This window comes from Leptopilina heterotoma, unplaced genomic scaffold, assembly GCF_015476425.1.
Source record: "Leptopilina heterotoma isolate Lh14 unplaced genomic scaffold, ASM1547642v1 Lhet_191, whole genome shotgun sequence".
NCBI lineage: Eukaryota > Metazoa > Arthropoda > Insecta > Hymenoptera > Figitidae > Leptopilina > Leptopilina heterotoma.
The window spans coordinates 1556050-1582853 of NW_025110910.1; the positions used below are offsets into that span (position 1 = coordinate 1556050).

Here is a 26804-nt window from a genome sequence, read left to right on the forward strand (position 1 = left end):
TTTACTGCATTGCCGTCATTTTGTTCCTGGAAAAGTTCTTGCGGTTTGCTCTCTTTTACTGACCCCAATTCGATGACAGTGTCAATTTTATTATGCACCCTGATTAGAAATTCATATATAATATAATAATCCAGTTATGTCAGTTATATACTTATTTATGCAAAGTTGCCTAAGAATTAGGTTCATTTGTTCGGAAGTTGGTTTATCTTTTCTGAATTTTCGAAAAGGGAAAGTGCTTATATGCTGTCCGGAAGCAGTTACCCTTTTTTAGAGATGAAAAAATTAAAAATTGGGACCTTTGTTGATATCACAAATGGTAAAGAGAGTAAACAATGAGAGTCGACTCGAAACTTGATATCGAAAGTCGAAAAATGTTTATCAATTAGAATTCAGCTTAATATAGACTTGATGAGCTTGCAGAAGTTGAAAGAGGTCAGTAGACGAAGCGAACGTAAGCAATCGTTGAAGACGGAAGAAATGGCGCCCGCACATCAGAATAGCGTTGACTTTATTGAATGAAAATGCCGGAATGCTTTTTGCCTCCATCAGCATCTCCTTCGCGAGAAGAATGAAACAATGGCCATTATATGGAACACTCGCGTCTCCACACGTACGTGTCTCGCGTCGTATCAAGCACCCACACATGTCGGGTGCCATTCGTTTGTTTACAGGCGTTATTCACGTACCGCGTGTGCACCTATATAGTATGTGTCCGAGTGGATGTGCTCACAGCCAGACAGCTGTTCGTACTATTATACCCACTACGGTCGTCGCATTATGCCTTAAGGACAATCGTGGGAATTCCATTAGGTGGCCTTGAATGGTTCATTCATGTCGATCAACTCTTTTTCCCTAACGGGGTTGACAGATCAATCGGCCTCGTGGCACAGACCATTTCTGGACTCTTCACGCTTCTCCTATTACCGTTCATTCTCAAAACAACTTCTTCCGATCGCTTCTTCCTCAATGTTCCTCAAAGTACCTCAAAGTTCACGGGATCATTAGTCAATTAGGAATTAACAAACACCGTTACAATCGCCTCCATTGTTTTTAATTCCTCTTCCGTTTTCCCCAGACTTTACAATCCGCTCTCTTTTATGCAAAATTACCCAACAATCATATTTCTGGAAACATTAATTCGTTTTTAATACTGACGAGTGTTTTAAATTGAAATCTTTTTCAGGATGCTGGATAATTATGAACGGGGGGAAGTGACACCGCCACCGGTCAGTAGTTACGGAAGTACACCAGGACTTTTGGCACTGCACTCCTCTCTCTATGCGACGCCAACTTCTCGAGCGTTTGACATCGATTCTAACATCGATGGTAGCGAGGGCTCAATGCCGATCGACACTCAGATTATACCGGTAAGCGCAATAACTTGAATTGCAAAACAAGTACGACGAGGAATATGCCGGCGTCAATCGCACGATAAAAGAGGTCCCAGATAATTCGAGTTGAGAGGATGATCAACCTCTGCACGTTTACTTCCACGCTCATCTCTTCTCCGATTCCCTCAGCTCTTCATCCACCGCCACCTCCCACTCTCCTTTCCTCTCTCTTTCTCTGATTCTAAACAAGTTTCTAAGTTTCTATCAAGCATGATAATGCTGAAAAGTCGCTCCACACAAACTAATTGCGTAATCATTATGCTTCGGGTTGGATTCATTTCTTCGCTGAGGATTGTACCCGAAATTGGACACTTTTGTCTGTTGGTAGTCAAATATTAAATGAATTTAAAATTTAGTATTTTTTATTTTAAAATTGTTAGGATTTTTTCTTGGAAAAGAAATCCTAATAGAATTACTACTTTAGCTATGGTTTTGTCTCTGTTGATAAAATGTTGTCTTTAGCCAGGGTTTTGCCTTGGAAAAGAAATCATATTTTTGAAGAGACTATAACAACTTTAGCCATGTTTTCTTCAGTGCTAAAAAAATGGTGTCTTTAGCCATGATTTTATCAGGTTTAAGACGTTGGTGTCTTTAGCCAGGGTTTTGCCAACGATTCTTGTATAGCAACAAAGAAAAATAGAAACTTGGTTAAGGACATCTCGTCTGTAACATGGTGCTTCTCTATACAGGATTCATTATTGAAAACGAGGATCGATAGAACATCCATTGCTTAATCGAGTACAGGCCTAGATTGCGACATTTGATAAGGCTGTCAGGTGTCGACTTTCATTGGACATGATAACGACTAATCGCAACTGTTGGCAAATGTCGCAATTCACGGCATAACTAGGACTGCTTAAATAGATAATTAGCTCTGACATGATACCATTTATCAAAGGGCTTTTATTTTTAATTAGGGAACAGCTTTCTATTGATGTTCAATATCCTTGATATAGTTCAAGGCAACGAAGATTTATTACTTGCTTCTTTTACTATTCGCCTTTGGAATAGTAAGAAATAAATACATTTTTAGATCTACTTCAGTCATGTAAATGTAATAAGTCATGTAAACATAACTGATTTGTAATTAGTCCATAAGATTGTGTTGCGTTTTTTGTTCATTCCCAGTGAACACCAAAAAACTGTTCCATCACTGTTACAGATTCGTTCAATATCCGTAACAGTTATGGAACAGTTCTTTAGTGTTCACTGTCTTGTTCTTTTCTAATAAAAAATCAGTGTCATTAATCAGAAGTTAGTTCAGTAAATTGAATCCGTTTTTTGTAAGTAGTGATTATGGAAACACACCAAAAGGAAACAATAATCATTAGATAGCCAAACAAGAAAGACAAAGTTTATAGAAAATGTATCAAATCTTTTTACTGAATTTTTGGTGGATCAGATTCCAGGCATGCTGAGCGGGCCAGGACAGCAGAGATTAGACGACATGTCTTGGCTGGCGTCCGGGACGTCGCTGGATTACCAGCAGGGCATTTCGGCAATGCCAGCTGGCGTTAAAATGTGCCATCCTGGCAATTCCGCTCAAAGAAGTCTGAAGGAGCAGCGCATTCGACGACCGATGAACGCCTTCATGGTCTGGGCAAAGGTCGAGCGCAAGAAATTGGCTGACGAGAATCCCGATCTTCACAATGCCGATCTCAGCAAAATGCTCGGTAAGTCAATCTAAACTGCAATAAATTTCATCGATTTATAGTAGATAGTTGCTGAAACTTTTCTCTGAAACACTGTCGGAAACGTGTTTTCACGATCTTTTCGGTAACATTAATAATGATTGGTTTGGAAGTAACAGAAAGCATATAGTTTGTCCTGGTAGCAAGTGGACTCAGTCTCACTTGCCGAATCTAGGCAAATTATCTCACTTGTGTTTAAAATTCCTAAAAACGTACCATTTAATTGACATTTCCCCGTGGAATTATCGTCCAATCAAGAAGTGAGCTTTTTCCTGAAATCTCCTTCGATTCCATACATCAACCGCGTAATTGGACTAAAAAACTGGTTTTAATTTTCATCAACACTTTTGTAAGTGCCGATGATTAAAATCTAGATTCAGGGGGAAATAAGAAAGTTGGCATAAAAATAACGGATGTGTTACACGTTTAATAATTAAAACGCTCCCGCGTGAATTGTCGTCCATTTATAGTAAGAGAAGAAATTTTTCCTACGATGCTCCGACTTTCGCGCGACACCACTTTTTTCTTTTTTGCCTAACGCCTATGCCAGGAAGTGAGAAGTAGTTTCACAACCTAAAAATGTTAATTGAACGTAATTTTCTTTTTATTTTCCTCAAGTCCGGAAATTAATTTAATGAGGAAACGCGTTTTCGGCGATTCTGCCTACGCGAAATTAAAAATTTTAGTTTTGTTTTAATTTTTCCCGAGGCCGTTTAGGAAAATACAAAGGTAGTGCCCGTTCTCCTCGATCTTTTGTTATCGAGCGTCGAGTGTAGGTCCTTGTCAACACCTCGTTATCGTTATCGTTATCGGCGCTACCGGTCGAGTGTACCTTGAATTATTATCGACAATCGTCGACCGCAACGATTACTGACCACAACAGCGTTGCCATAGGTTAGGTAAGTCAGGGATTTTTAGGAAAAATTAAATTTTTCGAATTCATAAGAAAATTCTGTCAAAATAAGTCACAAAATATATTTTTCCGCACAAAAGGAAATTAAATTCTCAAAGCTGAAATGAATATCAAATTTGCCGCTCAATATTTTTCGCGCTGCAATTTTAAAAAGACGTCCAAATTTTGCCTACCTGATAGAATGCCTGGTGACTATTATTTGATTGTTTAACACGAAAACAAGTCTAAGGATAATTATTTGAGAAATGTGGCTCGGTCCCGTTAAATGTACCGTAGTTTGTAATTTGGCAATTACCGGTAATCAAGTCTCTGAATTACCGTCATTATACCACCGCGTAAATTATGAACCTCTTCTGGTATGAGGTACAATATCCGCGTCTAGTTACACTTTGATATCAATAAAATCATGTATAAATATTTCATAATTTCGCGTCTTAATTAATGCACACATACAGTTTTCTGATGCACTTTCTTTTCCCACGTTGAAACTCGATTCTAATCATGTTTTCCGTTTCGTACATCACCCCAGCGCAGCGCTATATAATACAAACTTGAATGTTATTAAAAAAATTATCATTGTATTCAGTTGTTATTTCCCAGAAAAATTATTGTTAATGAAAAAAACTGGATTATAATTAGTCCTCAAGACCGTAAGTGTGTTTTTTTTTATTAGGTTTTCGTTACATTAGGAGCTGCAACTTGGCATATTTTTTCGGTGCTAATAAAAATTTTAATTTCGTATAATTAACTTTACTAATAGTTATAATCAATTTTTGGTATTTAATTGGTTATTTTTACTATTTTTATGGGAAAAATTAAACCGCCATCGCGAGGTTTTCGTTGGCCCCTCGAATAGAGGAGGCTCGTTGAACGCGGGGCCAACGAAAGTTACGCGTAAGCCCTTTTAGTCGCCGGCGGTTCAATTATTTATTGCAAAATTTAAAGAAACTGTTTTTGGTCTTTTAAATTACGATTTGATATAATTTTGAATGAGTGGTGAGTTAAAAATACGAGAATAATTGTAAGAATTGTTTTTTCGAATTTTATGGATCTGAGACCCTCCTTTCGTGCCTTATTGGGAAAAGCGCGACTTATCGATGGGATATTATAGATCGTGCGTTGCCGCCGTTATTGGCATGACGGGACCCGATTACTATGCGCATCAAGTAAAACGCCCTCCACCCCACCTCCCACTCTATCATCATTTTTTCCCTCTTATTTTCTTCGCGCTATCTCATCCTCATAATTTTCTCTATTTTATTTTATTTTTTGCAAACATCCAACATATGTATTTCGAATGCGTCTATTCATTTCTTTATTGTATTCTAAAGATGTAATTTAATACTAGAACATTGCAGAGAATGATACGTTAGGAAAAAAAATTTATTTGATTCAAATAACCGATTACTTGTCTATTATCAAATACATATTTACTTATGAATCAAATGAATTTTATTTAAGTTCAATAAATTTATTTGAAACAATAATTTTAGTATTTAAGTCAAATGCCATTTAATATTGCGACTTAAAAGTTGAACCGCCGGTGACTCACTGAGCGCGGGCCAATGAAAGTGACGCGTAAGCCCTTTTGGTCGCTGGCGGTTCAATTATTTTAACTTTTTTTTACGTTTGGCATTCTCCGGAAAACAAAAATAAAGTTGCAGCTTAAATTAACACCAAAAAAGATTAAATAAATTCACTTTGGAATCAATTTTTTCCTTGAAAAAAATGTCCAAGTCAAAACCGAATCATTTATAGATCATTTTGAAAAAATTAATCCGTCGATGGATTATTTTAATTCTTGATGGATTAAAGCGTTGCGGACGTCAAAAATCAAGTGGCGGTGGCGAATATTTTGTTCTCTTGATTTTTGCGATTCGCGTATTCAAGTGGAAGCTCTAGAGAGGAACATCGAGTCGATCGTTTGTGTGGGCCTTGTATCCGGTGACATGCGTGTCCGTGCATCTTTATTAATCATTCCTGTACCGCAACCGTTAACTCGTCTTTAAAGGAATACCCATTAACATTGGAAAACTCAGGGTTAAAATTTTATCGAAAATAGCTCAGAACTTTTTGAGACGTCCAAAAACAAAGGAATAGTATTTTTAATTGTTTAAACAAATAAAATAAAATGCTGCAAAAGAAATTTAATCTCGAGTTGGCAATTGCTTTTCAAATTTTGATAAATGATAATTTATGTTTAAATAACATAAAGCTAATTATAAGACACTATCTTATTCTTACGGAGAATCGATGATATATTTATTTCAAAAACTGACCTTGTTTCTTGTGTCGAATTGGGACCGGCACTTTAGCGTCTATAGTCACAATCGCATTGTCAAGAGAGAATATAATAACTTTCTCTTTTTGAATCTTAACGAAACCAAAAATTATTATCTCTCCACCTCCGATGCATTATTGTCGTCACACTGAGAGTCTCGGAGAGTGCTCGTTTTGATTTTAATTTTTAGCCGCAGCTAATTACTATTGAGTCTCTTGTTCGAGGAGCGGTTGTGGCTCTCGGGGCGTGCCGGAAATCGCGACACAAGATCTCGCTTCACCCCATTTCCGGTCCACTCTACTTCGACCGAGGCGACGGCCCGGTTACTTTGCGCGGTCCGTAAAATTAGAGACTATCGTGCTGCATCTCAAAACAGAAAGAAAAAAAAACAGGAACAGAAAAGGGAACGAGATCGCATTCCTCGATTTTTCAAAGTACTTTACTTTATATTTTCTCTCTCCTCTTCTTTGAGAATTATTTTTCTGCTTTATGAACATTTCCGATATTTTAATGAATGGGGAAAATAAATTAAGAATTGTTAATGAATTTTGAAATATTTAAGGAATATGATTCTTTAAATAATGACCCATAGTTTTCTTGTCAGAAGTAGAAAAAATTGAAGGTTTTGTATTAGAATTCGTGGTAACAAAAAAGATAGGAAAATTCAGAATTCTAAAAATGAAACCAATCGAATAGTGATTTTAACACTATTTTCGTTGTGGATGGAATGAATACGTATCCAACTTGTCAGCACAATAATGAATGCATTTGTATGTTTGTAAGCTGGAACACCTGTTTTTCACTTAGCTCGACAATGAAATTGCGTTTAATAGCCCAATTACCAAGTATCAATAATTGGAGTCAATAAACGATCCCAAAGAACATCTGCTCACATTGTTCAAGAGTCGACGTTTGCTTATAATAGGTACACAGGAATCTTTTTCTTGGACCTTGCGCGGGAAAATGAAAAAAGTGATTTTCTGCAACAATATAACTGATAAAAAGGTATCGCAGCAATGCAGGCGAAGACAAGATCTCGATAATTGCGCGTACATGGAAAATAAGAGAGGGTGTGGATCTGGTACGTTTAACGTTTATATTGTTTTATATTGGTGTATGTTGTGCACTAAAGTAATACTTGTAAGGACGCTCAGAGCGAGGTGAGCTGAGCTAAGCAATAATAAGCCATAAGCGCAGTCTTTTCTGCATAGAATGCCGGGTAATGAGGTGGAGTCGAGCTCAGTCTGGCCGCACCCTTTGCTTTACCTCACCTCACCTTCACGCGATGCACGCTACTCAGACCCACCTCTGCGCCTCAACTTTGCGATTACGACATCAAGGATTTACCACCCGATCATGCTAATGGAATTAGTCATACGTTTCTTCAAGGGTTGCTTGCGTCCAACGTCTTTCTCAACCTCAGGAACTCTGGTCTTGTCCAGAGCTCGAACCAGTCAAAGTATTTCAAAATACGGACTTTACGGCCCAAAAATTAAAAATTCATGTCCAGTGGTCGATATATCGACCACCTTTTGAGATGCTTGAGAAAAATATAAAAACTCATCACATTTACTTGAAACTTGTTACTCGGGAGCTTTTGGAGTCGCTGATTACGAATCTGCTATTAGTTTTCAAAAATTCATAATGGCGGATCCAATATGGCGAACAAATTTTTAAAAATTTAACGGATTCACTTGAAACGCCATTTTGATTTCTGAAAATCTGACTTCAGATTCGTAATCAACGACCCCAATAACCCCCGAACTTTTCGTCTTTTCTCAATCAACGGACTTTATGGACCTTTTTCAAAAAAACGGACTTTTACGAACTTGAAGCAAATTTACGGACCTTTACGGGATTTATGGACCTCGTTCAAGCCCTGAAATTCGTATCCCTTGGCTCTTTTGTCAAATCTCTTTTCTACTTTATCACATCATTTTTTTAATTTGATAGTAAGATTTGATCTAATGTTTCGATACTTTTCAATCCTAAATGTGCGGAAAGGAATATTCCTTTAATACAACTGGGGTACAAAAGTACCCCAACATTGTTTTGTTGCAAGAATGTTTATATTTAACGCAAAATACATTTATTATATATCATTTTCTTCTTTCTTTTATAAAAAAATAGCTTTTTTTGGTTTTTGATGGGATGAAAAGTATGGTCAGAATGTTACAAAAACCATACGATACCTAAAAATAGTTTTAAAATAGTTTCAAGTTAGTAATTAACATGGTTAGGATTTATGTAAATGACGAAGATAGGATCATAAAGCAGAACTAGATGTTGACAATGTTCCTCAGTAGTTCCTAATAGTATTTTGCGCCACTAATTGGCAGGGAATTAGAAAGGAAAGTGGTGCATAATATATATGCTCTCCTAATTTATACGTGTTCATCGAGAAAATATGCACCCTTTTCGCAGCGTGTAGCCAAGCGTGACTATCAATTTCTCGTGCGTATTTGACGCGTTCAAGTGACGTACAATAAATTTTCCTCTATTCTGACAAGTACACCAATCGACTATTGGATAATAATTCACCGGAAGACTGCACTTGCCACACGTGAAAGGTTTCGTAGTGGTTTTACATGCCACTCTCCCCTCTCCTCTTTTTTCATCATTTGTCAGAACTTTTTTATTTTTTTTTTCGTCAATATTTCGCGTTTGCGAAAGAACCACGTGGGAAATTTATCAAGTTATTACGTGTGTTTGTGTATTCAATCAGTTTCGATATTTATTATTATTTCATTATTCATTTTATTGTAATGCATCTCTCAACTTGAATGTACAGTGATATGCATTTATTGCGTTAAATGTCGATTATAACTAATTAAAATGAGTCAGCGATCATTCCTTTTTACAAGTTATTACTTATTTTACATAATTTATTAACAACTTTAATCATAATGTTTTTATTTTTCTAATTATTTTCTCTCTGGTGAGTTATTTGATATACTGCATTCTATCTGTTTCTTCTCTTAGTAACTGACTTCCATTGCATATATATTTATTTCTAGTTAACTTTTTGATTAAAAATATTTTCTATGGATAGAAGCGACATTTTCTGTAAACTATGTTCCACGAATGTTGTTAATATTGCTGCAAGTTTCGCTGCTTGTGTAGGATGTAAAAAGTACCAAACTTCCGTCCTGTAGGTCTAAATGACCGAACTCGAAGGGAGGGGGAAATTATTTAATAAAGCGCTTTTGTCTGGCTACTATTCTTTGATGAAACAAAAAATTTCGTACTAATCGTTAATTAAGTTTCAATTAGTCCTAAACAATCTGGTTCATAATTAGGTTTTCGTCACCCAAAATTAGTTCGCTGCTTTTTTTTATTAAATGGAAATAATTAGACTATTTTTGCTTCCAGTTGAATGATATAAATCTCGGAGTCCGGATTTTTAATCTCTTTCTTCTCGTTCTGAGAAACCCTCCGGTAACCTACTAGGTAATCAGAGACACTAAATAACGATACGAGTTGACAGATATTCCTCTATATCTTTCTTAGTGTTGTCGTGTGCGGTACAACATGGCGCCAAATTATTTGTAGGCTACTGCCACATTTGTCGTTGCTTGTCTTGTGAATGCTACAAAAAGGAACAAAATATTTCAATACCTGTACAATAAGGTGATTGGAGGAAAAAAATGCATGCTCCAAAATTTGTCTCACACTCAGGAACAAAGTGTCTCTTTAAAACCAGTTGGCTCGCCAGTTGGTATTTAAAGCCTCCGAATCAAATTAATTCCAGAGAGAAAAAATTATTATAGAGTACCCACTTACAAGACTTGTAATAATCCATAACGAGATTTAAAAAGCGTTTCACCTATCTGTGTCGAAAAATAAAACATCCAATAACGACAAAGAGGGAGAGTACTGGTTGTAAAATATTAGCATAGAAATGAATAGATCAGGCAGAAAATTCCACTTCCAAGCAATTAACGTTCCTCCATTAATTCCTTCCTCGTCCATTCCCTTTCGATTAGCGGCGAGTTTTTGCAATTGCATGAATTGCATGAAGTGCAGCGTTGCGTCTGCGAGTCCGTCTGGCGAAACTGCACGCGACCCCTCCCAGATCCAGGGGTACCAACACCGAAGGCTAAACACCGACAAGACACGACACGAGGCAAGAGATGAGATACATCACCAGACGGGAGACGTATTATTAATGGTGACAGTGGGCGACCCGGGTTGGGCGGGGTGCACACTCTTGTGGTCCCACCGCACCACGATGTATGTGGGCCTCATTCACTGGTCCTCCTCCTCCTCCTCTTCTTCTTCTTCTTCTTCCTCTTCTTTATTATCCTTTCACTCTTCCTAATAATCCCCCTTGTCTCGCACTCTCTAAATCTAGTTCATTGGTCCAGTTTCTTTCAGGCCAAGGATTTAAACTCAAGGGGCATTTTGACAAATTTCGATTTTCAAGTGTACTTAATAATTACGGGTTCTGTAGCGATGAGTTAATTATTACCAGAAAGATATTATAGTCTCAATAATTGCCTTCCGACGAATAGAGTCTTTTCGAACTCGAGAACGTGTATCGAAATCAGAGTGATCGTATCACCGTTATGACGACACATTGCTCTTACGTGACCAATGCGAGGATCGATGGAGAAATACTAACTCTCGACTCACCCATCACGTTTGACAGTTACTCTCACAATACTCACGAACAAAGACATCAAGATCCCTGTTGTCTTCGATACCTCTATGCAATATTACTTGTTTCTTTTACCCCCAATCGGTCAATAAATAAGTAATTACAAATTTTCAACTGTAATTGCTAATTTTTTATAGTACATATTAACCCAAAATTCCAGTCTTTGAGGATTATTTCTATCTGTTCTCCAAAACATAATTTGTAAATATAAATATTTAATGGTGTTTTCTGGAATTTAGATTAATAGAAGAGTTAGGAGTACTGAGTGTCTAGATCCTGGAAGTAGTTCTGTTCTTTAGAATAGTTCCCGAACAGATGGTACCTAACGTCCTGCAAACAGTGGTGAAAGTAGTCTTGTTATTGATGCATCATCTTTTTGAAGTAATCCTAGAATTGATGCTGCATCCAATTCTTGAAGTAGTCTCGCAATTGGATTTGAATCGTGGACAGTAAATTGTTCTGGAATTGGTGCTACATCAAGTTTGAGAATAATTCTGCAATTGCTACACCAAGTCCTTAAAAAGCAGAGACTTTATTATACATAATGTTGTACGAGCCTTTCTGAAACTGATGTTACGTCAAAGTTTTACAATATTATAAATGAAGATCTGAAAATATTAGTGTTAAGTTGCATTAATCCTGCAGTCCTGCAGGTATTACAATACCTGCAGGACTTAATGCAACTTAACACAAGATTTGTATTTGTAACACAAATCTTGTAAGTAATACAGATGCTGTAGGTCCCTCTGAAGGTACTCATGCTTTCAGAAATTTTGGAAGTAGCTGGTGAGTTGTTGCTTTCTCTAAACTTTTTCTCGTTATTACTTCTAATTATTACATTACATTTCAAATGTAAGTCTTGTTCCTATCTTCAAAGTTTTTCTTCAAATCTTCCAGTTTCCCACGATCTTTAAAAATGATATATTTTTGTGTGCTAAAATCGAAAGGACTCCCCTGGCAGAATCCGTTAATTCCGTTCGCATTACTTTAGCACTTGTACAACTAGAGATCTAATGGCTCATTCCTAACAATAGTTACAATTAACTTCCTAGCAGTTTTATCAGCTCTCTGAAACTTTTCCAACTTATTCCCATGACCTTCTTTTTCAATCATAAGTGCAGTTACAAGTCATTCACAAAGTTTTAGCAGATGTTCAACCTCTTTTAGGATACCAAAGGATGAGCAGCATTTCCATTTACAAATTTCTTAACTTCAGAGATGTTTCTAAATATTTGTGTATTTAAAAATGTATTGCAAATTTCCAAGTGTAATTATTATCGGTACCGCATGCTCTTGCTCTTGTAATACAAAACAAGGCGATATGCTCGAGGGCAATGTAATAGTTTTAGCTCGGATTTTCACATCGAGCTTATACTAATGGTACAAAACGATTCACTTTAAATCTCACATTACTAAATGTTTCACTAGATAACTGGATAAGGAATAGTACAATTTTATTTGCAAACAGCATTTTTGAAATGGAAATCACATAATAGTTTCGCGATAAAGGGGAGTTGCATGTAAAATATGAGACTCAGGTTCGTGACCTCAAAAAAGGCCGCGATTTCAACGGAATCGAACTTGAAATTGTTATATTAGAGATGAAAAAAGTGCACGATAATGGGTTGTAATTTAATTTTCAGCTGTGTGTTCCTTGGGGAAATAGAATAGAAGGCAGGGAAGAGACTTTAACTCGTGAACGATCGGCGCGTATAAGAAGAGAGGCTTTGTACTCGTTTCTTCCTTGCTGCAAGGAATCGTAGGAGGACGTCTTCCTATTATACTGCGCACACACACTCCTCTCATACTCCTATCACGCCCATATTGCCTATATTACGTGTTCACTCGATCGTAAATCGAAAGAAACTACAATTGATAAAAAATCTTTATTCCCGCAGAAAAATTTAAATAACACGTCACTCGCTTAATTCAATTATATTCCAGCGAAAAATGCACTTTCGCAAAATCCCCTTCTTCACAGGTTTTGTTTCCTCTCCAAACATTGTTTCCAATAATTTCGATTTCTTCTTTTGAGAAATAGATTTTCCTTGATGACAAAAAAAATACCGAAATCGTAACTTCAAAGTTATTTTAATTTCCATATAGAAATTTAAGAACCATCTTTGAATTTTCAGTTATTTAACCCATTTATCAGTTCGCGAGTACGGAAGTGAAGCAGATTTGTATCAGTCAAACGAAACAATACCCTTCTGATAGAATCGGTCAACACTCGAGATCTTTAACGAAGATAAAAAATTGATGCAAATCTTTGTGACCATCCTGCGAGGGATATCAATTTTTATTTCAAAAATCAAAAAGTAGGACATTAATCTTTCCGAGCAACTTTAGTTTTAGACGGTTCCAAATTGTCTCGATAAACTGGATTAGAAATCGATCCTGCGATCTATTTCTAATCATCTGAGGTCATATTACACAAACAGTAAACTAAGAAGTATTAAAAAGCGTTGCAGCTTAAATTATTACCAAAAAAGATTAATTTAGTTAAATGGATTAATTTGTTTCATGTTGGTGAATACCTAATTTTTGTGGTTTAATTTTTATTGGAAAAGAATCACAAATGAAGAAATTAGTGTTAAAATACAGTCTTTATAGTTTCTTCTTTTCTTTTTCTAAATTCTGAAAAGAGAAAAATGATTATATTGAAATAAGATTATTGTTATTATTGATAGCTTCTAATGTAAAATTCCGTGTACGATTATTGTAATGAAATTATTTTTAAAACCACCTTGGTGAAATGGAAAATTATGGGTTTAATAATGACTTGCCATGTTTTTAATCGGATGCAATATTCTATTCGGAAGACATTATCATCAATTTTTCTATCTCAAAAAATAATCTTAGTATGCACGAGGTATAATGCACAATTCCAAATCAAGACTGTCATAAATTCTTAATCAATGCAATCGGTTTTTTTCAATATTTATGACGAATGGCGAGCCATTTTCAATCTGACTTTATTAAATTCCTGCATTTTTCTTTTTTCGTCACGTCATTAATTTGTAGCCCTCGCGCCTTTACTTTGTCACAAGCATATAATTAAGTTTTCAATTGTTCTTTCTTAATAATCTCGATATTATTCGTCAGTTACTTTCAAAAGTGGATAAAGAATAAAATTAAAAATGTTTTATTATAATTATATTTTAAAGGGAATTAAGAATTGAGTCAAGCAGGCAATAATTTGTGGAGGGTATTTCTCTTGAAATTTTCTTGATGGTTTTAGTGGGGCCCTAACAATAAAGGGAGGCATTAGTCTGTGTAAATTATAAATTTCCAAGATTTACGACACTTCCCCTGGTGAGGTTGGTCGCTTTTAATCAATCCATGTTCCGCTTTGCGAATAAGCGACGTAAACGCATAATTAACTCCTTGAGGACTTTCTTTTTGTTGATAGGGAGCATGTGCCTTGCGTAAATCATCAAAGACCACTTTTTTCAAACGTTAAGCTTCGACACCTGGATATTAAAATCATTTTAAATAATTTTAATTATTCTTATTTACAACCGGCATCTGTAAATATCACATCAAGTGTTTACACCAATTGTTTACTATTTGCAACTACTTTCTTTTCGATTTGCTACTATTTGGATACTTTCTTTAGATTTGTGCCACTAAAAGCTTATTTTGGAACAAAAGACCCAGTAGCAAAAGATTAGTGATATTTATGATGGAAAAAGAGTATTTTATGTTTGAATTTGAAGCAGTGAAACGCACGTGGAAATAGAACGTGACATTTTGAGAATTGAGCGAGAAATTTTGAAATTCCTCAAAGGGAACGTGCGCGGCCTTTTAGCGTCGCAGAATCTTTCTTCAATTCTTTTAAAAGTTAGCCTGGCAGGTATCTCTGTTTCGCCTCTCTCATGACTTTCGCAATAGACTCTCTTGAGATAAACAAATAACTCTGCTGATCGAACGCACTCCTTTCTTCGCGGCTTCAACAAAGATGCCACGATCATCGGACGTGAGCGCGCGGTGTGCAAGGAGCGTATATATCGGCGCTAACTTAAACGGTTGCGTTATAAACACGAGAGAAAGGATATTTTACTCCGATATCCCATAGACTTGATTTAGCAGAAAACTCATATAAAAATTACGCAATAATGTAATCTTTTTTTCCTCTTTCTCTCTCTCGATCAATTCAATCCTATATCTATGGTGTGACTAAGATCGACGTTCGCATAAATCTTTCTTATGAAAAAAAATTTGTTGTAAAACTATTTCTTGCCGCAAATTCAGTCTTGGTATTTCGATGTTGAATTCAAAAATAAGACTTTTTTGAAATAATGGAAGAAATAATAAAATAATTCTGAAGTCAGCCAATTTGAATTTAAGTATAAAGTTATCGAATCATTTAGCTCTTGATAATTATAATTTAGTTTCAAGTAAATTGGAAGATTTATGGGATTTGGTCCCTCAATTTAGGCATTACGAGGAGGGGAAGAAACTCTTCGATACCTGGACTCAGGAGGTATCAGAAGGTCATTCAACTGCAGTGTTGTGCATCCATCTCCAATTTCAAGACAGATTCTCCTTCAATGAATTTTATTCACATGATCCAATTTATTAGATTCGGACGAAACAAAAAAAATCTAAACCTTTTATAGATAAAAGATATCATTTAATTTTGTTTTTCTGATGTCTCCTTAGCCTCATCATAAAACTTTGAGGTAAAGTAACTAATACCTCAAAGTTGTTTGATGACTGAGGAAAAAAACATTCCCAATTTACGATTTTCAAGTCAAGTTGCAAATATATTAGACAGTTAAACAGCTCCTGATACAAGAAACGAAAATTACGCGAGAAAGTAAAAGAATTTTGCAAATTTCTCCTGAGGTCTGTACATGATTCCTTATAAAAGTCATCGACAACAGTAATCGTGAAATACCCCGAGCCCACGTGTCTGTCTCCACGGAATCGTTAATTAGGTTTACCAACAAGATAAAGAGATAGAAGAGTGATAGAAAGCGGAAAAGTGAAAGAGAGAGAAAGAGAGAAGAGGAGAAGTGGAACTCCTGAGAAAGGGGAGAGGAATAAAAAGACTTGAACGCTTTCACGCTTTCAGGGAAATGTCACTTGTAATTCGAAGATGTGCAGATAGATCGTCGATAGTCCTTTTCTCTTCTTTCGTTCCGACTTCTCCTTCTTTTTTCATTATCTTCCTTTTGCTCCCTACCCCTCCAACCTTGCGGTTAATCTTCGTCCAAAGACGACGAGTGGACTCTCTCTCTCTCTCTCTCTGCGAAAATCAATGATCTCGACCTCTACTCCAGATTCTCTTATTCTTATTTCATCTCGTTAACTCAGACCTGAGCTTTTGCCCTATTTCGAGAATTTCGAGATCAGCATATGCTAAAGTCCTGCTATCTTCTGCTATGGGGAATTTTAATGGGGACTCCTTTATTGCACGAGTTCTGCGGATATATTTCATGCACTTGCATTTAATACGAATATTCCCATTTTTATCGCGACCTACTGAAGTTCAACAAGTGTAGAAAATAATCTCTCCGGACAACTTCTCCGTTTATAATTATACGTATTTATAAGCATTTTTTTTATTTGTATAAATCATCTAATAGAGGAATATCACAAAAAATTGTGCCAACTTTTACAAAAGTTTCATCAATATTGATCCTTCAAGTGCACACATCCTAAAATGTTCTTAAAACCCACAGATGAATAATTGACATTTGTTGTAAGAATTTTCGGAGACTAACACTGTTTTCATCTTCTTCCAAAAAACTAGCCAAAACTGTGAAATAGTTTAGATACTTTCACTAGTTCGAGCTTTGTCTGCAACAAAAATGAACCCAGTTTTTTATGTGACGCTAATTTCCAAAATGCATTACTTGGAGATTTATTTAGATATTTCATGTATGACTCTAAGTTGAATGTAAAATTATATACATTTCCTTTTACCGTTTACATGACCCAGAAAATGTACTGACACGAGGCCCGAAATGTAAATGGAAATTTTTGTTGAATTTTTCATCCCGAGCAGAATTGTGTACGTATATAATATAATATATATATAGAGGAACACTTATACACATCTAGGTAGATAGATGCAAGCTGTATGGGGGCGTAGATATGGGTGCGCCCGTGCCTTCAGCCAGCCGCGAGTGCGCACCATTATTTCATATTTCATTTTGTATTTCAACTACATACGAAGGAGATGCTAACCTGTAGGGCTTTCGTAAAAAAAGGAAATGATAAAGAAAGAGAGTTGAATATCCACCCTCTCTCTACTCCCACATTTTCATGTCTCTCTTATGTACTTTCACCGTCTTTTCTCATAGCGTATCCTCAAATCGAAATCTTATTCTCTCGCTTACAAAGATAAGACCAAAAAACAAGAGTTTTTCTTCGGAAATTAATGATTGAGACTTAATCAACTTTGTCTTGACTTTGTCTTGACTTTGTGTGGTTCTTTTTGGATGAAAGTGCAGATAGCTGTGAGAGAGACATCTGATTTAATGTAATGAAAAGGCAGATATGAATTTAAGGGCGTCAGTGTTGCTTTAATTGTTAACCATCGACTGTAATAATTAATTAGCAGAAATCGATTGTTCCGCTCGCAACGCAGAATTATTGCCAACTAAGCTCAACGTCATTGAAAGAAACTTAAGGAAGCATTGCCTTAGAGGCAAGAATAATAATAATTCCCGCAACAATGACCGGCTTTGTTTGGTCCTAACTTGCTTTCTGTAAATCATCATTTTATCCTCCGGGTGTGCTCGCGCATAAAGGGAAAATTATTGGATGCACCTGTCAGTTCATATTCACGACTATAAATTAGACCTGATTTCTTCATCTTCTGAATTGTTTCCACTATTTTTTTATAAGTTTTTATAAGTTTTTACAATCAGAATATCCCCATTTGGGAAGATGCAAATTTTTATTTTTAACATGAAAAATGAGTTGACATTAAAAGATTGTTGACTTTTAACAAGTCAGGAAAGTGACACGAAAAATTTTTCGGCCAACAATGAGTGGATTTAAATTTAATATTTCTGAGCGAGCAATCTCCCGCAGTGATTCATCATCACACCCGCGCATTTTAGGAACGAACGTCCCACAATGTACACATGTGTATATGCGATGTCCTCGTTAAGTATTCTAATGGATCCGTGTTCCTTGCTTAATTTTGCCCCCTCTACGCGTGTTCATTCCTTCTTTATGGTCTTCGTTCCCTTCTCTTTTGATGCTCTCCCCCACCCCTTATTTCCAGACAACTTCATTAATTTCGAACCCTTTTCCCTCTGGGAGATGATATCTCACCATTTTCAACACATCATAATTGTGGGCCATTTCGATCGAGCATTTTTAAGCAAAATCAAACAACCAAATTAACTTGGTGTATAATTTCCATTGTTGACTTTAAGAATATTTTCTTTCCTTCTTCTCCTTTTGATTGCAAGTCACTTTTGACATAGTGGAAAGGGTAGAAAAAGAAAATAAAATCATCTTTTCTTTAGTCAAAATTTGATCAACTTTTAAAAAATAATTTGTTTCCTAATAAGTAAAATAAAAATTCACAATGTGATTCGGAGGTTTTGATTAACATTAACTTGAGATTAAAGTCTATAAACTGATTCATGCATCAAGTTTCTAAAAAATGATATTTCTCACATAAATCAAGATTAATTATGCGAACTGAGACGCAAAAAGCATCTGCTCCAGGCAGTTATTTATGTTTAAGTTAATCATACCCTTTACCCTTAATTGCCATTTACTAATTTTCTTAAGCGATCGGTGAGATACGACTGCATTAAAAGTAGAGCGTAAACTCGTATTTTATCTCAACAACAACGTAATTGCACCCAAACATTCATGAAACACATACACACAAATATCTAGCCATATGTTTTCGTCTCATTAAATTTTCAAATTTTTGACAATTTCAAAAATTAATTCGGTCAAATGCAAACAAAAAAATGTTTATTTCAAAATAGCCAAAAAGTTTTTAATAAAAATAACAAAATTCTAGAAGTACTACAAAATAATCTGCAACAGTCTAATCTGCTCTCTAGGATTAAATTAACACCAAAAAGGATTAAAATAATTCATTTTGGTCTTAGTTTTTACTATGAATGAAATTTTACTTTAAATCAACCACCAAGTAATTTTGTCTGCTTATAAAACCGTTTTTCTCTTTGTTCTGCACTCATTCTTGGATCCAGCTTTACGGTAAGAAACGGATTTTTCCCTATAAAAGATAAACTATTCAAGCAAAAGTAGGAATAAATTTTTTGACAATTAATGCATTGAATTTAGAAGCAAAAGTGAAAAGCTAAATTACATTTGGAAAAGAGGATTTAAGATAATTTGTTAGTATCGTTCCCATCTGTTTTTTGCCCTCAGGAAAGAAATGGCGAGGACTGACGCCACAAGACAGAAGGCCCTATGTGGAGGAGGCCGAGAGGCTGAGGGTGATTCACATGCAGGAGCACCCGAACTACAAGTACCGGCCGCGTCGGAGGAAACACGCAAAAAGGGCCCCCGGGGCCCCCTCCTCACCTCCGTCGGCGACAAACGCCCCTGGCAGTAGGAGCAACCCCAACACCGCCGCCATCCATCATTCCATGTAAGTTAGTCCGCAGAATCTCCTCCTCGCACTATGAATTATTCATGAAGCTATAAACAACTGCCAAAAGTAAATCGCAACTAGTATTTTTAGAGTCCTCCAAACTCCATTGTCTATTCAATTTCTTCGATTCCCCCCTTTTCCTTTCCTTATCGACAACAAATTTATTCAAACTATTCACATTTATTAAATTCCTTTCCGGACATTTCACTATATCATAATAAAATTTTGTCATTCGATTCTTCTTTACCGACTGCGCATAATAATGTATATTGTTTTATCGATAGTTCACATGTTGTCATTTTTTGCCAAAGGTCGAAAATGGAGAGCTATCAGGGAATGTCCCAGATGGCCTGGGGTGGACATTCGCCGATTTCTTCCCTCTATCATCCCCAACAGCAGCAGAGTCTATCTGAATTCAAATCGGAGAATAATTCCATTTACGGAAGTCCCTACACGCCCATCATTCACACACCGGACATCACTCCTGTTGCTAGTCCCGAGCCTGATGGTAATTATTAAATACATTCTAAAATCTAAATAGAAACATGAACAAGGTTTTCATTTACTTTTTAATCATATCAGCGGATGGACACATTTCATCGTCCCAAAATCAGGATCAGGATCGGGACATGATGGAAGGCACATCGAAGCAACACAGTGAGATTTCCGAGCAGACGAAGCGCTATTCCTTTATGAATGAGAGCCAAATGCATCCGTCACACAGTGGAGTGAGCATATCTTCCTGTCCAAGTGCTGGGGGCTATACGGACACCTTAACTTACAAGAAGGTTCGAAAGCAATTTAAATTTAATTTCCCATTGAGAACGAACATTTCGAAATTATTTCTAGAGCAAGTTTATTAATTCCCCAAATATTCGCAGGTGAGTTATTTAAATTTCGAGAGGCAAAGTTCAAGCATAGCAGCCGTGGGAATTGCAAATGGGATGATGGTCTCCTGCAACAAATTGAGATCCGGATTTGAAAACGTTGGATCGGTCACGGGGACTTTTTATCCTCCGGTCGCTTCTCCTCACGATCAGTCTATTCACTACAGTAACGCTCCGCCATCAAAATCAAATTACTCGATGCAATCTGGAGTCGATAGTGGATATAATATTCAGTGCAACAGGCAACCGAACCTGGGTTTGCGAGTCAGTGAGGGCTGCTCTGGTAAAGACTTTTGTTAGTTCTTCTTTACCTACGATCGATAACAGTGCCTTTACCGATCGTAGATAAAGAAACATTTTCCTCTTCGTCGGTTGTTAATCAATTTCTCTTTACCAACAGCAGGCGTTTCGCACAGATATCAACTCCAGCATCATCAGGATTATCAGGAGAGTGGTTCCACCCAGCAGCAACAACAAGTCCCGATGTCCCATATGGAGACGAATCTGCATGACGATGGCGAGGAGCAAAATCTTCAGTTGGACAAATACTTCAAATACACACAACCATCGACAGTCGGTCACTCGAGTCTCACTACACAGAATCTCCTCGACAGTAATCACAACTACGCGAGCGATTTGCGTTACTATTCGCCTCAGCAGTCACATCTCGACTTATCGAGTTCCCAGTGCATTATCGATGAACCGAATAAAGACAGTCAATGCTCGAGTGTTTCAGGCATAACTCACATGGAGCAAACGTATCATCAGGGCGTTGATGTCACCAAGTATCAAGAACATCCGCAAACTCATCATCACCATCAGCAACAGCAGCAGCAACAACAACAACAACAACCGCCACCACAACAGGTTCAAAACATGGAACATCCCCCAAAATCGGACGATGATTTCAGTGTAATTCTTGCGGATGTTCGAAAAACTTGTTACAGTAGTTAGTTATTTTCTGTTTCCCTTAATACTTCTCCGTAAAACGATATTTCTATTTTTATGGACTCTGTTATAAATTGAATCGTTTCTGAATTTTCATTCAGTTTTAGTTATTTTATTGAAAGAATTTATCGAGTTTTGACAAATCAGTTTTTTATTTTACCGACTGCTGGTAGAAAATTAATCGAACGCAAAGCATGAGTTAAAAAAGGACATATATTTCAACTAATTTTTGCCTCAGCAATCTGCTTCCAAATAAATGAAGGAAAAAGTATTCGAAATTTTGTTACGATTTAGTTTTCTAAAGCAACCACCTTTCTTTTGAAACCATTACTGATGATCCTAATATCACTGGTCGACAAAATTAAGGTTTCTTTTTGCTACAAGAATAAACTATAGTAATTTTTATAGGATTTTTGACGTAGATTACGAATCTGTGAGTGAAATTGTATCACGTCTCAATTTTGAGAAAAACGGGGTTGAAGTATTCGAAATTTTGTTACGATTTAGTTTTCTAAAGGAACCACCTTTCGTTGAAAGCACCACTGATGATTCTTATATTTGAAGCAGGTCAGAAATCCGACTCCTAAAAAAATGCATTTCGTTTATAAAACAGAACTAAATGTATATATTTGTGGCTTAATAAACCATTAGACTACAAATATAAATTATAATATTACTGGCTATTAAAATTCTTCGCCACCTCTAAAACTTAATAATAAAGTCGGTAAGGTAGAAATCTTTTCCACTGTCGTTAAATATTCTCTACCAACAGTCGATGTTAGTTTGTACTTATAAAATTTTAAATAATTTTCCGTACAAAATTTTATGTTTTGAAAATTTGTAAAGTATGTTACAAAATACATTGATCGACGTTTATCTAGTGTACAAATAGAACAGATAGTATGTTAAGAGCGGCAAAGAGCCTTAATTTTTTTTGCAATTACTTCTACACTTTAGAATTATGTGTTTAGGTCCATCCAGCAGGCATGTAGTTGATAATTCAAATGATCTCGATCGATGGACTGACCTGCACGACCTGCTCTTCGATTTCGAGCAGCGAACCTCTATAAGCCCAACATTGTTTTTTTCTACTATTGTACTTAATATTTATAATCTAAAAAGTGATAAAAAATATATAATAACAATTCATTACAAAATAATAATCAACTACATGAATTATTAGTTAAAATTTATTTTTAAAATTCTGATATGATATGTTTTTATCAAATATCAAAAATTGCGAAAAATTCACGGTATTCTTATAATCGACATTCGATTTCGTATTTTCATATTTCACATTTTAAATCGAAATCAAAATAAATAAAAAATATATTTATATTTCGATTATCGATATTATTTATATAAAACGAATAAAAAATTAGAGATATTGATCATGTCAATGTTTTTTCTATTACTATGGAAGGGTGTATAATAACAAAATTGTTTTGAAAGCAAAAAAAAAAAAAAAAAATTGTTGAAATAAAATTTAGCAAAAATGCGACTGATATTGGGAATCTATTTTCTAAGACTGGGTGCGTTCACGATAGAGAAAACGAATTCGTTCACGTAAGTTATTTTTATTAAATACTTATAAAAAATATGTGTATATAAGTTACATTGTATGTAAAGCGTAAATCATATTTTATCGCTACAGAGTACGAACTTGGAGTGACAATAAAGATGAGGGATTGACTCTCATTTCTAATAAGTTCTTCGTTTAGTCATTTCCTTTCTTTTCAACAAATAGTGAATTCCTCTCTTATTTTAAGAGAATAAACAGTCAAAACTTCTCAACTGGAAAAAAATTGACAAATAGTTTTAGTTTTTTTGAAAATCACAATATATTCACGTTTTAAAATAATTTTCAATAATTTAATTCTTACATAATTTTTATAATTAAATAAATATTAATTTCGTTTAGAGTATTTAAAAAAATGTTTATTTAATATATAAACTATTGTTTATTTAGAATAGTAATTATAAACATTTTTTTAAATAAAAACGAAATTCGTTTTAAAAATTAATTGAATAGAAATTAATTTTAGATATTCGACAAAATTTTCGAAGTCACTTTTTAAATGATCTTGTTGAGAAATAATGACTAGATTTAATATTAATGTAAATATATACAATAAACATTTAAATAATTATGTCTGTTAATAATCAGGGAAAAAGAAGTATTTAAATTTTTTAAATACAAATTCGTAAGTATACTTCATTAATAAAACGAATCTCTCTGGTTAACAAACTACAAATACCAGTTACAAAATTCGATTCTTTAGGGTTTATATACATTTTTTTATGTACAGTTTCTCCTTACATTTAATATTAAATTTCGCTTCAGTTTTAACTTCAATAATCGACATTTCTTTTCTTTACAACACGCAGAGCGATAATTGAGTATTTTTTCAGGATAAAATTTCTGAATTTGAGAAAAACAAAAATTGTATGAAAATCGCTCTGAAATTAACTGGTTTTTTGTATTTCAAGTATATATTTAAAAAAAATCACATCTGATTTCTATTTCTAAACTCTTAACTAGTTAACACGTATTGACTCGTTTGCATTTTTCTTTTTTTTTTGGTTAATTCTATTCTATAACAAAAAAACCTGGAATTAGAGCTTTGTCGAGAAAAAAAAATTATGGGAATGATTTCGCTCTTTCCTCAGGACAGAAATAACGGCAGTCTTTTCTTATCAAAAAACTGATTAAAAATTTCCCTTTCTTTCGATTCTAGAGATTGTCAATTAATTTCAATAAAAATTGATCATATTTTGAAGAGAGCAAAAAAGGGTATAGAAAATGGCACAAACATTTAAGATATAGAAAAAATACATTTAGATAAGAAAACACCTATTCTTCTTGCAATATTCAGGAGTAATTTTAAAATATTTTCTTAGAATTGGAAATTTTTCCAAAGAAAGTAAACAAAAGTTTATTGAGAGAGTATTGGAATGATATTCAAGAAATGCAATGTTAGGAATGTTGGACGTTAAAGAGCAACATTAAATGCAACGCTGAAGAGTATGGAGTATAAAAAGTATCAATATCAAGAATTGGTGATGAAATGATTTTTTTGTTTTGATGGCGACAATAGAGAGCAAGAATTAATCCCTATATTAAAATTTCCAAAAGCTCTGATTTTCCGACAGCAAAGGCATCTTTTTGAAAATTTCTTTTCTCATTAATTAAATGCAAAAATTCGAAGTAATCGTTATAAAAATGTATAAATTTGAGGATTCAGGAAGCACGTAAGTGTCATTCGTCCCAGAGGCAATTTTGTTTCAGTTTCGAGTAGTAGGAAAAAATGAAACATTTTTTGCAGGTTTTTATACCACAACGGTACATGCTACTCGCTTTTTTACCTTCGCCTTTGCCTTTGCAAAACTTGAGTCCGCAGGGGTACCAACCAATGCAGAGTTCCAAGGAACAGGTGCAAGGTGCCCACAGATTCGAAGTGTCTGCACATTTCGATATTAGATAAGATTTGACGTCGTTCGAGTCCGAACGGGTTGAAGTGAAACTCCGCACTGCGGATGTTAGGGCCACTTCAGAAGTTCCTGTTAAAGCGAAATTATTTTTTAAATCTTGTTTGTTTATAGTGTCGATGAGATCGTTTTCGCTTATACTAACCAGGTCTTTGAATCCATTGCTTGAGATCTTCGTTGCGAGTGTAGGTTGAGTCTTGAGCATCAGCGCAAAGAATACCGACGTGTTTTGAAATTACTTTTGATTGCAGGACGTCGAGAAATAAATTCATTGTATAATTAGAGTGGCCCTTGTCTTCCTCGGCAACACGAATTGTTCCGGGATTTTTCTGTCGCAGTTTTGATATTGCATCAGAGGAAATAAAGTCTGATTTGTAGAAATGATTTACAAAACACATAACTTGAAATTGATTTTGTCCTCTTTCTTCTTCGCCTAGGACCAATGCCTTTATCACCTGCACTTCCTGTTTAATTCAACAAATTATTAATTAATTAATCCAAAAACTTAACTATTAACAGATTGTTTTAAAGATTACCATACTAAAGAATAAGGATAAATCAACTCACATTTCGGAAATCTATTAATTGAGTGACTAAAGTTCCATCTGATCGTTGAAATTCTAAAGTTATTGTATCATCAGTCACATTGGACGAAATAGTTTCCAATAAAATGTCGCCACCCTAAAAACAAACATCTCCAAATGATAATACTTTAAACAATAAAATGATAATACTAAACTAAAGACTTAGAAAGTTTATTTTTAGAAATACTTGATTTAAATTAAGTGAAGCTAACAGTAAAAGAAGCATATCTGAACCACCTTTTTGTAATTTTGTAATTTATTGTAATATAACTGTTTTAATATTTATGTTTGATAATAACATTTAAAAGTGTAATGAAAGTAGATTGCATTTTCAATCTAATAAAGATTTGTAAGAAGTCTGCATACTAAACACAAACTCTACAGAATTATAAAAATAGTAATTTGTTAAATATCATAAAAAATACAGAATTTGTTCTTTTACTGTTGTTAGTTCTTTCATTAGTGCTGTGATTCTAATTTTGAAAAACAAATACTTTTTATTTGTACTACCACTAAGATTTTAGGTTAGACTATACCAAAATAGTCCTAAATTTTCAAAAACAAATGAAAACTAAAAATTTGAACCAAAATTGTAATTTACTTCTTGTTTTTAATACAAAATAGAAACTAAAAACCAACTTACCTGATTCTTAACATTTATTAATAAGTGAGTTGTACAAATGTTGAGAAGATAATGAAAGACCAAAATAGTCGAAAACAATGCTTTGAACAGTCCCATCGTCTTGTTTTACTTCCATCTGAGTAGAAAACACATTTTCAATCACTGATTCAATTTAATGCGTTCATTTAACGCAAAAAGTAAAAAAACTGAGCTATTTTTTATAAGATTGAGTTATTTGACATTTTTGCAACCTAACCTAGATTGTCATTTTGTCTTCTAGCTAGAGTTGAGATTGAGCACCGTTTCCCGTTATGGACAGTGCTCGAGGGTGCTCAATGAAAAGGGCACACGAGAGCAAAATAAACCGGTTTGAGCACCCTTCTCAGGTCAATAAGGCGCGCTTTGAGAGAGATTTTAAACTTGTCTTCGTATATATTTCAGGACATCCTCATATTATATATGGACTTTATTGAAACGCTTCTAGAAATTAGGATACCTTGAGAAACATTCCTAGAATATCCAAGGATGTCCCTGGAAGCCTGAAACATCCTATTGATATCCTAATTTCCGACAGGCTGATATACTTCCCTGCATAAAAAAAATATTCTTGTTTTAAGAAGATTATTTTTATGCATATTTTCCTCTTGAATATGGCTAAAAAATGCCCTCTTATTTTAAGAGGATTATCCTCTACTTGAGAGTATTCCTCTTAAAATGAGAGGAAATAGTCTCC

The 26804-nt window shown here is 35.0% G+C and overlaps 2 protein-coding genes across 3 annotated transcripts in view; one reads left to right on the top strand and one right to left on the bottom strand.

Moving 5' to 3' along the window:
- Positions 1-23084, top strand: part of LOC122500817 (putative transcription factor SOX-15) — a 45749-nt gene extending 22665 nt beyond the window's left edge. Inside the window, exons 3-9 of one of the 2 annotated variants that reach the window (XM_043609928.1) lie at positions 1184-1367; positions 2794-3064; positions 19316-19538; positions 19853-20049; positions 20124-20329; positions 20423-20711; positions 20829-23084. In XM_043609928.1, coding sequence (XP_043465863.1) covers positions 1184-1367; positions 2794-3064; positions 19316-19538; positions 19853-20049; positions 20124-20329; positions 20423-20711; positions 20829-21382 — 1924 coding nt within the window. In that variant the 3' untranslated portion in view covers positions 21383-23084. The remainder of the gene's footprint in view (positions 1-1183; positions 1368-2793; positions 3065-19315; positions 19539-19852; positions 20050-20123; positions 20330-20422; positions 20712-20828) is intronic. The other variant, XM_043609929.1, reaches the window with a different exon arrangement.
- LOC122500818 (out at first protein) lies at positions 22938-26382 on the bottom strand. The gene is made up of 4 exons (XM_043609930.1): positions 26093-26382; positions 25433-25546; positions 25011-25329; positions 22938-24937 (listed from the first exon to the last, which is right to left on the bottom strand). Exons 1-4 carry the CDS (start codon positions 26186-26188, stop codon positions 24636-24638), a joined length of 831 nt encoding a protein of 276 aa, XP_043465865.1. The 5' UTR covers positions 26189-26382; the 3' UTR covers positions 22938-24635.
- Between the last annotated feature and the right edge of the window lie 422 nt (positions 26383-26804).